This window comes from Nipponia nippon, unplaced genomic scaffold (assembly GCF_047370975.1).
Source record: "Nipponia nippon isolate SJK-2023a ecotype South Korea unplaced genomic scaffold, ASM4737097v1 scaffold_1, whole genome shotgun sequence".
In the NCBI taxonomy this organism is placed as follows: Eukaryota; Metazoa; Chordata; class Aves; order Pelecaniformes; family Threskiornithidae; genus Nipponia; species Nipponia nippon.
Genome location: NW_028262290.1, coordinates 27,767,443 through 27,781,075, shown reverse-complemented (window position 1 = coordinate 27,781,075; position 13,633 = coordinate 27,767,443). Strand labels below are relative to the sequence as shown.

At 39.3% G+C, this 13,633-nt stretch overlaps 1 protein-coding gene across 1 annotated transcript; it reads right to left on the bottom strand.

Annotated features, from left to right (window-relative positions):
* Positions 1 to 625: 625 nt before the first annotated feature.
* Positions 626 to 13,422, bottom strand: CUNH8orf88 (chromosome unknown C8orf88 homolog). Its single transcript, XM_087734631.1, has 6 exons — positions 13,360 to 13,422; positions 10,884 to 10,976; positions 9,975 to 10,045; positions 5,763 to 5,847; positions 1,749 to 1,855; positions 626 to 700 (listed from the first exon to the last, which is right to left on the bottom strand). Exons 2-6 carry the CDS (start codon positions 10,960 to 10,962, stop codon positions 626 to 628), a joined length of 417 nt encoding a protein of 138 aa, XP_087590757.1. The 5' UTR covers positions 10,963 to 10,976; positions 13,360 to 13,422.
* Positions 13,423 to 13,633: the final 211 nt, after the last annotated feature.

Here is a 13,633-nt window from a genome sequence, read left to right as displayed (position 1 = left end):
AGACTATAACTGACCAAGTTTCATACTTATAATGTGGAGTTAACTTCTGAAGTATGACTGGCAGGCTAATAATATCACCTTTATATACTAACGAGACCAGTATACTTGCAATACCTTTTTCAACACTGTCTCCAAGATCACACAGCAAATTCACCAGCTTTTGCTTTCTTTTACTCAGAACAGGATTTTTTTTTCCTTTAGCTTCCTACTCAACCATCCATACTTTGTGCTTAAGACACCAATAATCATAGCTAAGTGAAACACTTTGTGTTATTCTAACACAACATCCTGACTAATAAGGGTTTGTAATTTAGCCATCCCCTTTCGCAGCTGAACAGAATCAGAAGACTCACTGCTTTATCTGTATGATAAACTAGCATATGCAGGTGGGGGCTTACATATATATGACTAACACAAAGCAGAGGAAAGACTTTAAGAGCAGGCCTCACAAACAGTGAGATAGTCTTCTTTCTAAAGACAAGACTATATACAACTGGATACACTTATGACATCATCCTACAGACACAGATCTTCCAGCCCCAAAACAATCTCTTAGAACATATGCAACCCATTTTGCCTTCCACCAGTTTTTACTATCCTTATTTCCCCTTGCCCAAATTATTTGCTATTTAGCCATGTCATGAGCAATTTTAGAGTTCATTTGTCCATTGACTTCATTTCTGTGGGGTCTTCCTTTAGCCTTGAACATAACCATGTGAAGGTGTATGTATTATTAAAATTTGCCCCCCTTAGAAACTCAAATGACAGGAAGGGGCGGGGGGGGGGAAATTAGGAAATTCAGGAGTTGCAACTTCCCTACCTGCAGGCAGCTTTTCAAACAAGTAAAGTTTTCATCTTGAGGACAAATGTAACAGGAAGATGTAAAAAGTAAGATCAGGGAAGGCCAATTACTGTCACATATTAGTTCAACTTCGTTTTTCCAAAGAACAGAAATTTAAAAAGTTTAAAACTGCCTCAAATTGTGGCCAAAACAGTAGTCATCTGGACATACTTCTCCAGAATAGGAATCCTATTTCTAGAAAAATTACACCCTGATGCTTTCAAAAGCAGCCTATTATGTAGCCTGATTTGATATTGTAATGTTTATACCCAAGAACGTTTTCCCACACTTGATGTGTAGAATGCGAACCATTAGATTTTTTTCTCTTAGCGTACAAAGTATTTGAGGATTATTTCATCTCAAAGGTTAAGGTGGCACTCCTGGATATCCTTAACTTTTATCATTCATTTCTGTTCATTTCTCCCCAACAACACAGACCAGAGCAGAGATAATGATAACACAAATGGCATTAAGCTCATTAATGGACACTGATGCATGGACAACTTAAACACTGGAATCACACTTTCACCAAGCCAGAAATTTAACAAGATTGTTCTCTTTTATTTTGAAAAAGACAGAGATGGAATTCACATAGAATACCAAAGCTACGTACTGTGATTTCATAGTAGAAAGCTTTAATATGATTTCATACTGGCTTTAAATTTGGAAAGATACCCAGTCTTCTTCCTAAAAACAAAGAAAAACCCCTTTTCCTTTGTATGGTACTTGCCATAGCAAGATGCCAAATACCAACTGGGGAAGTTATGAGCTGAACTGCACAATCTGTCATTTGAAGGTTTTATCAATTTGGCAGGCTAGTCTTAAGAAAAATGTTTCCTATCAAATGCGTTGTCAAAACCTCCATGACTGTTTTTATAACTTCCCTTAATAGGAAAAATACACTTACTGGCTTTTCAAGTACAATTGGATGATCAGGAAGAAACTCTGGCTTCTTCTGAGAAAGAGAAACACTTGAAAGTTTCAGAAGGAAATCTCTGCTGTATTTGATCCTTTCTGTGAATATAAAAAATTACTAAGTTCAACATTGTTGTTTAAGGCATTAAGGTTGGGCATTCAGAGAACTGATTTGGTTTCTTATAGAAGGGTGGAAATGCTGCATGTGGAATATAAAAAAATCAATATTAAAACCAGCGGTAATTTAAGTCTGATCTTGCATCAGGACAATTTGTAGTAAATTACAGAGCATTTCACTTTCACTCAATCAAATTGACTCAGTAAATATTGAGGACTATTCCAAGCTAATAAGGGTTTGCTGTTTTAATACAAAAGACTACAAAAAGAATCCAAGCTTACACTACAGACTCCCTATATCTTGTTCTAATTAACAGAAACACAAAAAACTGGTCTTGAAACCCTAGAAGAAAATCTGTTTATAACTCACACCAAAGTGGGACATGTTTCTATGGGACAGATAAAAACTGAGTGTCCCTTTTCTTGGAACTATTAGGTTGATGTCTTTCAACAGGTAAAAGTAATTATGAGATCCACAGCATGTAAACTGGAAAATGGATTAATATCAATGAAACAGTTTTGAGGGTGAATCAACAAGAGTCAAGGGCTTTGTTTAGAACGTGTATGTTATCATTTGAGTTTGTACCACTATCTCTACGCTAGCATAGTCTCAGATATAATATGCCTACCCATGTCCATATTTTAAGCTGATATTCTTAAAACCAGAAACAAGAGGAAAGGAATTAGGCAAAGAAGGGACAAAGTTTATCTCCGGTCCTTGGTGACAAAGAATTTTGTTCTTTTAGGAATAATGAGCCTCCTATAAGACTGTTACACAGTCACTTGATGGACTACAGTTTTTGCTTCTCAGGCTGTAGGCTGTTGACAAGAGAGGCCACAAAGTCAACTACGATTGTGATTTCTTCCTGCCTTTGACCAAAAGTGATTGTAATAACTGCTGAATCTATGTGAGGGCATGGAGACAACTTTAAAAACAACAGTTTAAAGAACATGAGAACACTTGAAAACTTATGGCTTGGATTTTTTTCCCCTTTTTTAAAAACATATGAAGAAGACGACTTCTTTAAGGTTTTGACACGGTCCCCCACAACATCCTTCTCTCTAAATTGGAGAGGTATGGATTTGATGGCTGGACTGTTTGGTGGACAAGGAATTGGTTGGATGGTCGCATGCAGAGGGTAGTGGTCAACCACTCAATGTCCAGTTGGAGATCAGTGATGAGTGGTGTCCCTTGGGGATCCATATGGGGACCAGGACAGTTTAATATCTTCGTCAATGACAAAGACAGTGGGATTGACTGCACCCTCAGCAAGTCTGCAGATGACACCAAGCTGAGTGGTGCAGTTGACACACCTGAAGGATGGGATGCCATCCAGAGGGACCTGGACAAGCTCAAGAAGTGGGCCCATGTAAACCTCATGAGATTCAACAAGGCCAAGTGAAAGGTCCTGCACTTGGGTCAAGGCAACCCCTGGTATCAATACAGGCTAGGCGATGAAGGGATTGAGAGCAGCCCTGTGGAGAAGGACTTGGGGGTACTGGTGGACAAAAAGCTGGACATGAGCTGGCAATGTGTGCTTGCAGCCCAGAAAGCCAATCGTATCCTGGGCAGCATCAAAAGAAGCATGTCAAGGGAGGTGATTCTGCCCTTCTACTCTGCTCTGGTGACACCCCACCTGGAGTACTGCATCCAGCTGTGGAGTCCTCAGCACAGGAAGAACATGGACCTGTTGGAGAGGGTCCAGAGGAGGGCCACAAAAATGATCAGAGGGATGGAACACCTCTGCTATGAAGAAAGGCTGAGAGAGTTGGGGTTATTCAGCCTGGAGAAGAGAAGGCTCTGGGGAGACCTTATTGCAGCCTTTCAATACTTAAAGGGGGCCTACAAGAAAGATGGGGACAGGCTTTTTATTAAGGCCTGTAGTGACAGGACAAGTGGTAATGGTTTTAAACTAAAAGCAGGTAGATTTAGACTAGATATAAGGATGAAATTGTTTACAATGAGGGTGGTGAAACACTGGAACGGGTTGCTCAGAGAGGTGGTAGATTCCCCATCCCTGGAAACATTCAGGGTCAGGTTGGATGGGGCTCTGGGCAACCTGATCTAGCTGAAGATGTCCCTGTTCATTGCAGGGGCATTGGACTAGATGATCTTTAAAGGTCCTTTCCAACACAAACTATTCTATGATTCTAAGAGAAAGCAAGGAAGTGAATGAGATAGCAGTAAAAAGCACATAAGAACTGTAGACAGGTAATTGAAGGCATACTACCACTGAATAGATATCAAATGGAAACTATTATCTAAAACTTAAGGTACAGCTGGAGATAAAAATGGAGTTCCAGTGGAAATTTCACAGTGTGATGGAAGAGGTGGGAGGGGGGGGACGTGGGGAAAGAGACTTATTTGTAGCTGATCAACAGGGCCTCTAAATTTTTGTTACTCTGAAGGAAAAGATTATAACAATCAGCAAACAAACAAAATTCCTTTGAAAGCAAGTGTTGGAAAAAGTTTGACATTATGGACAAATGTGGAATAGACCCAGGAAGGCATCACAGAGCAATTAACCACTAAAAATGATCCAAAGTGATGGCTTATACAAGAGACCAGGATCTGATGAGAAGCCATTTAAGATCTTGTAGAACACAAAAGTCTCTACACACCACAAGCAGAATCAATGAGAAAGGATCAGAAAGCCACCACCAAACAGATAGAACTTGACAAGCCTGACACCAAACAAGACCCAAAGAACAGAACATTATTCTATTTACCAAGATCAAGAATAAAGGAAACAAACTTGAGCCTGAAAGGGGATACACGGAAGACTCACTTTCAAGTCAGTAACACACGACAGCGTAGAATTACTGCTCAAGAACTTGGGTGATGGTAACCTCAGACTGAAGAAAAATAGGAAAGGCTCAATTAAACCTGACAGAATTCCTTCAATTCTTGAGTACTAAGAGCAACAGAACAAATCAAGTCTCCAGAGATTACCTAAGAATCGGAGATTACAGATAGAGATTTGAGATGGCTGATTACAGGAAGACATTAACAGAAAAAATTGTCTCGATGAACTGATGACCTAACCTTAGCTCACTGTCGCAGTTCCTGTGACATGTTTAAGAATGAAGAATTAGGCAGGAAGCAGTGCAGAGGAGGACTGTGAGAATACGTTTGGAATCTGAGATTATCCCTTAATAAATAAAAGGGTAAAAGTGTGGCTTGTTTAACCTACCAAACCGTGACAAAACCACTATTATGCTTTATGAGTACTGAGTGACAGGCAGTACAGAAAGAAAAGCATAAGGAACAAACCTTAAGGACAGTGTTGACACAGGAACAAACTGTCCAGGACTACTCATAAAAGAAATTAAGTGATTTCTAACCATCAGAAAATCAGTATCTCAGAAGCACTGTAGTAAGAGCAGGAAAAGGAGGCCAAACTACTAAATTCTTAGCACTCAAGAACTGAAAGAATTCTGTTAAATTTTATTGTATGCCATGACTGACCTCTGCATCAGACTAAAGGATACAACTCAAACCTTTACATCTACACACAGAAGCAATTTACAGGATTTTTTGTGAAGAAATTTTTTATGCTTGGGGTTTGTTTCTAATTTGTTTCATTGGTTTGGGTTTTTTTTTAAGAAAAAAAAAAAAAAAAAAAAGACAGCTGCACCCTTATATGCAAGCAAGTTTACCAGTGGAGGTTTCCCACCTCGGTTATGGCCAAGTTTTACATTTTCTCTAGACTGTTATGTGAAAACCAGGAAGGTTTCATATTGCTCTCAAATTGTGGTACAGAAGGAAGCCAAGCTCCCAAAGCCCTGGCTAATCAGAAAAAATAATATGCAGCCCACATCTTCAAAGTTTAACTGTCTTCCATCCAGAAAATACAACTCTGACACAGATCTCCATGCAATATTTTACCTTTTTTTGCTTCTGATTCATGCTGTTTTGGTTGACAGGGCATCATAGTTTGAGTTAAGATCTTCACTTCAGTCATTTCAGATAACTAAAACAGGGAGGAAAGATTTAAACATTTTTTTATATACTTCACAAAATTATGTTATGAAGCTTGTTTCCTTTAAACATATTAGAACAAGGACGTATGTTTCTAGGTTTCTTAGTTAAAAATAACAGTTGTAGCACCGTTTCAGTAATCAATTTTGCTTTCACCAGTCACCAAGAGTTCAGACAACTAATACTTTTTGTGCACAAGGAAAACTGGATTCCGCTCATTGCTTCTACTGCAAATGAAGCACCATCTTTTTTACATTATAAGAACAGTCTGAAAAGAAACAGTCTTGCACAAATTAAACTGTAATCAGAACTGTAGATATTTATAACAGGTGATGCACCTCTAACTTGAAAGATGAAGGTCCTGCAAAATAACTGCAGAAAACTGTAAATAGGAATACTGGTAATGTAAAATGCCTGAGAAGTTTAATTTGAATGTGTAGAATGTTTCTTAGTCTTGATTACATACAATAAAGGAATAGTTCTACAACCTACAAAGCAGTATAGGTAGGCACATTTGAGACAGCAATCTTTTAGACAGAATTTTACAGTGCTATTGCTAGTTTTTAAAAAAGAACACAATTATCTCCTCTTTTTCTCTTATCTCATCCAGAACACAGCCAGAAGCTGCTACACTGGGGAATAATAAAAGCAGGAAGGACTTTCTTTAAGACCAAGAGAGAGACTTGGATTCTCTCACTTAGCAAAAGGTTTCATAAGTATCAAGACCCAACATCTACAGCGTAATGCTGAGTTCCTTCCAGCTGCCAAAACCTTGAAGTGAGTGTTTTGGAAAGTAGGAAAGCAGTTTACCCTCAACAGTTTGTCTTGGATCCCAAAAGGCTCCACAGGTTTGGCTCATTCTAAGACAGATTGGGGGGGGGGGGGGGGGGCAGGACAGGAAGAACTGAAAATTTGGGGAAGCATTAGTCAAAAGCTGAAGAGCTTCTATTTTCTGGACAAAGACAGCAGTTAACACTTTGTACTGTAACTGCACCACCAGCTTTCATGGTACGCTAAGACTAAATTGTGAAATGGCAAAATATTTCTAGTATATTACCCACCCTGCTAGCACTTCCATTTTCTGTGGTTGAAATTTAGTTATCTTTTCCCGATTTGTCTAAAACTTCTGGGGAAGAACATCTGAAAAATCTAGGCATTTCAGAGAAAGAAGCTAACAGAAAGCCATACTGCTAATTCTAACTGCTTTGTGATGTTCAACTAGTCTTGGCAAGTCTTAGCTACTCAAAGGCTCTTTCCAAGTACAAACAAGGATTTAACACATTCTCAAATCCACAAGACATGCATGATAAAGCAGAATTTACAGCAACGTGCCAGACAATGTCACCACAATATTTTTACATTTCTTCATGCACCATCTTCCATCACATCATCCTGCCAACTGCTTTATAATACCAAGACTTCTATTATGCTTGGGTTTCAGTCCAAAACTTAAAATTTAAGTATCACCACTCACAACAATACTCTTATACATGTTCCTATCTGAAATCCATCTACAAAGAATGGAATCCATCTATAAAGAATACCCCTAGAGCTGGGGATATATTTCTGAAGCTCAACAGCATTTTTAAATGGTAGTTAAGAAGTAGTAAATTAGAACTGATACTGACTGATAGAAACTTTTCAAGCTTCTCTCTCTACCTCAAACAGATCTGAGGTAGTAGACTCAACACTCTCTAGATCTTCTGAAAATTCTTTGCATACCATGAAGGAATAAAAATTATTCTTTGCTTTAAATTATCCAGTTAGGGCACAGTGAGTATTCAGGCACTTTCACTCTGAACACCAGTTTGGTGGAAATTCCCTAAAATCAAGGCTAAGATCGTAGATAGAAGCATTATCACTGTGCTCATTATTAACAGTAGTTCTTCTCCAGTTCCTCGAAGGCTTAAGACTAGAAATTTCAGACTGTAAGTTCCTCAGACAGTAGTTTTAATTCTACAATTCACTGTTCTTTATACTTAGAATTGAATCTAAGAATGACCAGCAATCCTGATGTGCCATAATGATGATTCTTTTCTCCTGGCAGAAGTCTAAGCAGCTTTAAGTGTGCATACTAAATATCCCAGAGTAAAGCAGTTTGGAGAATTCGGTTGCCAGATTCTTCTTCAGTTCTTTCACTGCTTTAAGAACCTGGTTTGTCAGTTGGCTTTTTTTTTTCTTGTTTCTAAAGCCTCTTTTATTTTTTAAAACCTATTTGTAAGTTAGTGGCAAATACAATCTGCTTTACTTTTAAAATCTTCACCGTTCACCACGCTTTCCAAAAAGTAACCTCCATTTCCTGTATCCTAACCTATATCAACTTGAATATTTATTCTCTTTAATAGATCGTCGCTACATAAGAGTATGACTGGTATAAAAAGTTGTAACAAGTTGGTTTTCCTTTAGCAATACTAAGTGTTGTATCAACAGTCGTTCTTGTTTTTCACCTTACAGTGTGTTTAGTGTTGTGCTCATTTATCTTCTGTAAAAGGAAATACATTGGAGAAGGAGGGAAAGGGGATGAGGATAATTAAAGTTTTATGACTGTAGATACAGGTCGCTATTACTGTCTTGCCAAAAAGGCGATAAGCTTTAAAGTACCTGAAATACAATAACAACTTTGAAGAACAAGTTCTTGAAGTGAAACACATATATATATATATTACTCTAGGAATGGGGACATTATTTCACCATATCAGGAGCCAAAGAGCAAATGGATACAACATACAGCTTTCTCAGATCATCACTGACGCTCTTTGAAACAGAGAGAATGTTCAGCAAGATTCATTGAAGACTGATAATACACAACTCTCTATCATCAGATTCAGGTCCTAGTATCTTCAGAACTAGATACTAGAACTAGATACCAGATATTCTGTGAAGCTGCTATGCCAGCCTCCAGGCCAATGCTGCCCATCAACCAGGGATTCATAGGGTACTAATCAGCTGGTATTTGGAAGTACCCATGAAACAGCTGACAGTCAAACATATTAAAAAGCCTTTTCAATATCCTATGCCAAAGAAAAAGTCTAAAAAAAAAAATACAGCTATATTAACATTTAAGAAATGCAGTATGTAGCTACATGTAGCCAAATATTGATGAAACTGAGTACTACAACATCGGTGACCACAGGCCTACTCTAAAAGGGAATAGTTTGTTCTCCTGAACAGATATTGCTCAAGAGACAAGTATAACTGTTAATTTCCCTATGTGTGACTAAGGATAGGCTGCCAACACCTTGACTTTTTTTAGCAGAGTAAAAGGCAGCTTCCAGAAGCTTCAAACAATAAAGGAAGGACTACAGGATTATTAGACCTCTTCTAAAATAAAAAATGAAGAAACAGACACTTGGTCTAACAAAAGCAAAAAACAAACAAACAAAAAAAGCGAACAAACTTTCAATACGCTCTGAAGAACATTCAAATCAGTATCAACAGAAAATCAAATTCAGACTATGAAACATTAAGCATTCCAGCTGGAACACTACAAACTTCATTTTGCAGCAAACAGCTACAACCAATTTCAAGTTTGAAGGACACATTGTACCATGTCTACAACCAAGTATTTCTGGCAATAAAGCACTAGAATGCTTCTGGTTTTTTGAAGGCCCATTTATTGCCCAGTCCATCAGAGTCAATGAAACAGAACTACAGAATGCACTGGAACTGTTTAATTAGCTAGTTTTGTGACGTTTCCTGCCTCAAACGAATTTGTGCATGTGCTAACAAAACAGAAAAAAATTATTTCTAGTGTTACTCTTTACACATAATAAGCAAAGACTGAATACGTATACTTCAAGCTCAAAATAGCCATCTCAAATTCAATGAAGACTAAAGAAATGCCACATAGACCCTCATAAGACTCTTAAAGTAACTCCTGAGATGTATTTTTCAGCTACTAGTGCATGCAAGTATCAGGAAAAGGCATTCCTGAAAATCATACTTCTTTTTAACACTTCTGACACTGCTGGTGTGTAACATACGGATTCAAGGACACCCCTAGCTGGAAATATAGTTTACTTTTCATTTGGTAACATAAGGTATCAGCTGACCTCCAATTTATAGCACTCTAGAACACACTCCATCAACTTTGTCATCTACTATTTACTCAATACTCACCCAGTCAACCTTACTCTGCAAACATACTTCAGTGTTGCTAGGTAATTCAGTCTGAGAGTTTAACGCAATGGCTGATGCCGGTGAAGATAAGAGAAAACATTAAGAAAAAATATTTTAAATAGACTCCACATTTTGATTTTGTGATACGTGCCACAAGAACATTACTGAAATCCAACTGCAAAGAGATTATATGGGCATTTATTCACAACTTAAAAGCTCTAAATCACCACAGGACCACTTTTCCATTTCTTCCATGAATTTTAAACAAAGTAAAAATTTATCATGTCACTTAGCTTCTGTCCACATCAGCACAGCTGTCACTGCTTCTCTGGCGACCAAAAATTTCTAACTTAACAGTAATAATAGCTGTAATACTGCAATATCTAGAAGGCATACAGAGATTTAAAAACAAAAACAAAATATACACATCTGATATAAACACTGCATGATTTTTTTAATAGGTTTTTTGTTTTGTTTTTTTTTTTAGATTTGTATAAAGGCTAGATAAGAACAGTACGGTGCAGTATATTGTACCTGCAAAAAAACCTAAACAATAATCTATTTCTTAAATTATGTGTATGTTATGTTTTCAATATCAGGAGTCAACTAACCCAAGAAATCCAAATTTAATAGAGAAGCCTGATCCATATTTCTGAAGCCAGAATCTGGCTGCCAAGCTAGAACAACACCACCAAAAGGAGTTCTGCATAAACCTAATGTAATTTAAATTCAGATTTTATCACAGAGATGATGTAGTAAGATCAACACACAGCAAGATATTTATACATCACTGTAGTTTGAACAAAGTCATTAAAAAAAAAATCCAAATCACCTTACATGTCCTTGTTATTTCCTTATAAGCAACTGAAGCTTAGGTAAAGTGAACTGTATCTTAGCCATGCTACTCACCTTGTTTAGAAGACAGATGATGCACAGGTCGTGCTGGCTGAAGGGATTTACCAATAAACTTTTTAGTTTCCTTTAACATTTTGAAGCATGACACTTTAAAAAAGCAGCAGAAATCAATACAGAGCATTCAGTTTCACATACGGATGTTAAGTGAGAAGAGCAGTCTACCTACCACTCGTTAGGTGCATTTGACAAGAGGATATACTATTTTTTAGTATGTGGGCAGGAAAAAGAAGCCAGGCCTAACACAGAAGTTTTCTTAGATGATAGAATACACCAGATAAAATTTGCTTAAAGACAAAATCAGACCTCTCTCTCATTTCTCCTTCCAATTGAGCTACCCCGAGCTTCTTCTCAGTAAGATTTTTTTCCTGTACGTTATGCTTGTACACTTGGAGAAAGGAGATGGGGACACATGATGGAAATGAAGGTATTTTCTAACAGTTAATTTAATTCAATGGGGGTTTAATTAATTTACAGTCTGCTGGCTGCACAGGAGTTCCTCATCTCTCTCTCTCTCCCCCCCGCCCCCTGAAACCTGCATTATTGTTTTTTAATATCTACTTTAGTTACATAAATATACAGTTTTGCATCTTCCCACTCAGTTTAGCTGCTATAGAAGCACCAAAAACTGCTAAGGTGGTGCTAGGCTGACAAATCTCCAACTATAAGTAAGCCATCATTCACATCTTAATTCATAATATCTATATCTAAATTCTTCCCCTTCCCACCCCCATCTCCTTTGTCAACTGAGAGATTCCATGTTTCGAAGGAACTTCTGCTTCATTTAGAGAGAAAGAATAGCAGAAACAACAGTCAAAACGATAATAATGGTACTGAAATTCTGTTTTCTCTAAGAGACTTTACAACACAAGGGAAGAATTGTTGTCACAAAATAGATTCAAAGGAAACTACCATGACTTCAAGAGTTAAAACTATAGAGATTATTATCCAATTCCAGCATGGAACAGGAAAAGAGAAGTTAGGCTATTTAAAATACGAGCCAGTATCACGCGCCCACTTTAACTGGTATTTGCATTATAGGGAAAAAAAAAATCATCTATTTACTATGTTATAATCTTTTGAACTCAAACACTGAACTTTTACTATATTCAAGTAACAAACTTCCAACATGGCCAGCCTGAACCCATTCAGTTCTAGAAACCAACTGTTAAATGCTTACAGTCTGAATTAGAACAGTTGAGCTAAAGCTAGGAACAAAGTTCTGGTTTGATTCCTTGGTTTTCCTACTTTCTCAACTTAAAGAAAGACTTGAAAGCTGTAGTCAGAAGCAACAATGAAAATTCCTGCAGGTGAATGAACTGAGACTACTGACATGGATGATATATTTCATTTTATCCAGATTAGGAATGCTTGTTTAAACCACATTTATACCAGATACTAAATTTCCCCATAAAGCAATGCAGTAATGATATTTGCATTGGAAGATAAAAAAAAAAAAGCAAGTTTTCCTCCATACCCTGACTACAAAGGATATGCACATACTTTTTAAAAACATGAAAAACTGTTTAAGAGGCTGGCTAGCTTCTAGAATGTAGCACACCTGTATTTTTTTAAAGTGTTCTCCTGCCGATGAAAACGAGTTGTGGTGACAGCAAAACAACACATTTTGCCCTGCCCCCCCCGTTTCCAAGAGGAGGATGTCTAAGAAACCACATACTCCCAAAGAAAGCAAACCAGGAGAGAATACGAGAGGAAGAGGGGAGTTTGGGCAAGGGTGAAATCAAATACAGTGTTGTAACAGCTCTATTTCCTCCCTTAAGTTGAAGGAAGAAGCTAGAAAAGATCTCAACAAGTTATCCAGCCCAACCTTCTGGGTTATAATACAGTCTTCTAGCTGACCAATATCAAGAAAAGTGGAGAAAGATTAGTTTTAATAGCTGAGAAACAAACTGCTTCCCTTGCTGCAGGGGCACCTCCTGCACCCCAACCTTCCCCCTTAGAAAGACACCACTGCCTTTCAGGAGTTACTCTGACTGGTGGCCTGCCCACCAGAAAGGAAGCCTTCTCTGCAGTAGCAAACAGGTCTAGCACGATTTCTCTATGACTTTTTTCGGGTTTTTTTTTTGAGCATCTTAACAAGTTGGACATTCACAGCAGACACCTTACGAGGGCCCATCAGAAACGTTCTTTGGAAGACTCTTTCCTGAACACATGGAAGATAATCAACACACTTTTTGTGAAAAATCCCCCGAGCCCGGCAGGCCCACGAGTACTCAGCAACTGACCATCCCCCCTCGCACAAAGAGGCCCAGCACTGTTTCACTCAGAGCCCCCCAACGCCTACCACAACCCAAAGCCGCGCTCCTCCAGCCTGACAGGAGCCGCCTCACCCCTGCCCGGTACCTAGCAGCCCGCGGCGGCCCGGCCGCCTCCCCGGCCCGTCACCTCGCCGCTCGCCAGCCCCTCCCGCCCCGCTCCGGGCCGAGGGACCCCGAGGCCTGCTCCAGCCCACCTCCAACCGCCTCGCAGGGCAGCGCCCCCGCCCCAGCGCCCCGAACGGGCTCCGAGGCGCCGCGCTCCCTCAGCGGCGGGCGGGGCCGGCCTTCGCGCGGCGCCTCTCGCCACGGCCGCGTGCCAGGCGGGGTCGGGCGCCGCCGGCCGTTGAACGGTCGGGCCGCGAACGCGCGGGCGGGTGCGGGGACGGCGGCTGTAGGCTCGTGGCGGGCTTCGGCCGCCCTCAGCGGGGAGCTGTGGCTCCTTCCCGCCGCCTGCTGCGCGTTAGGGGG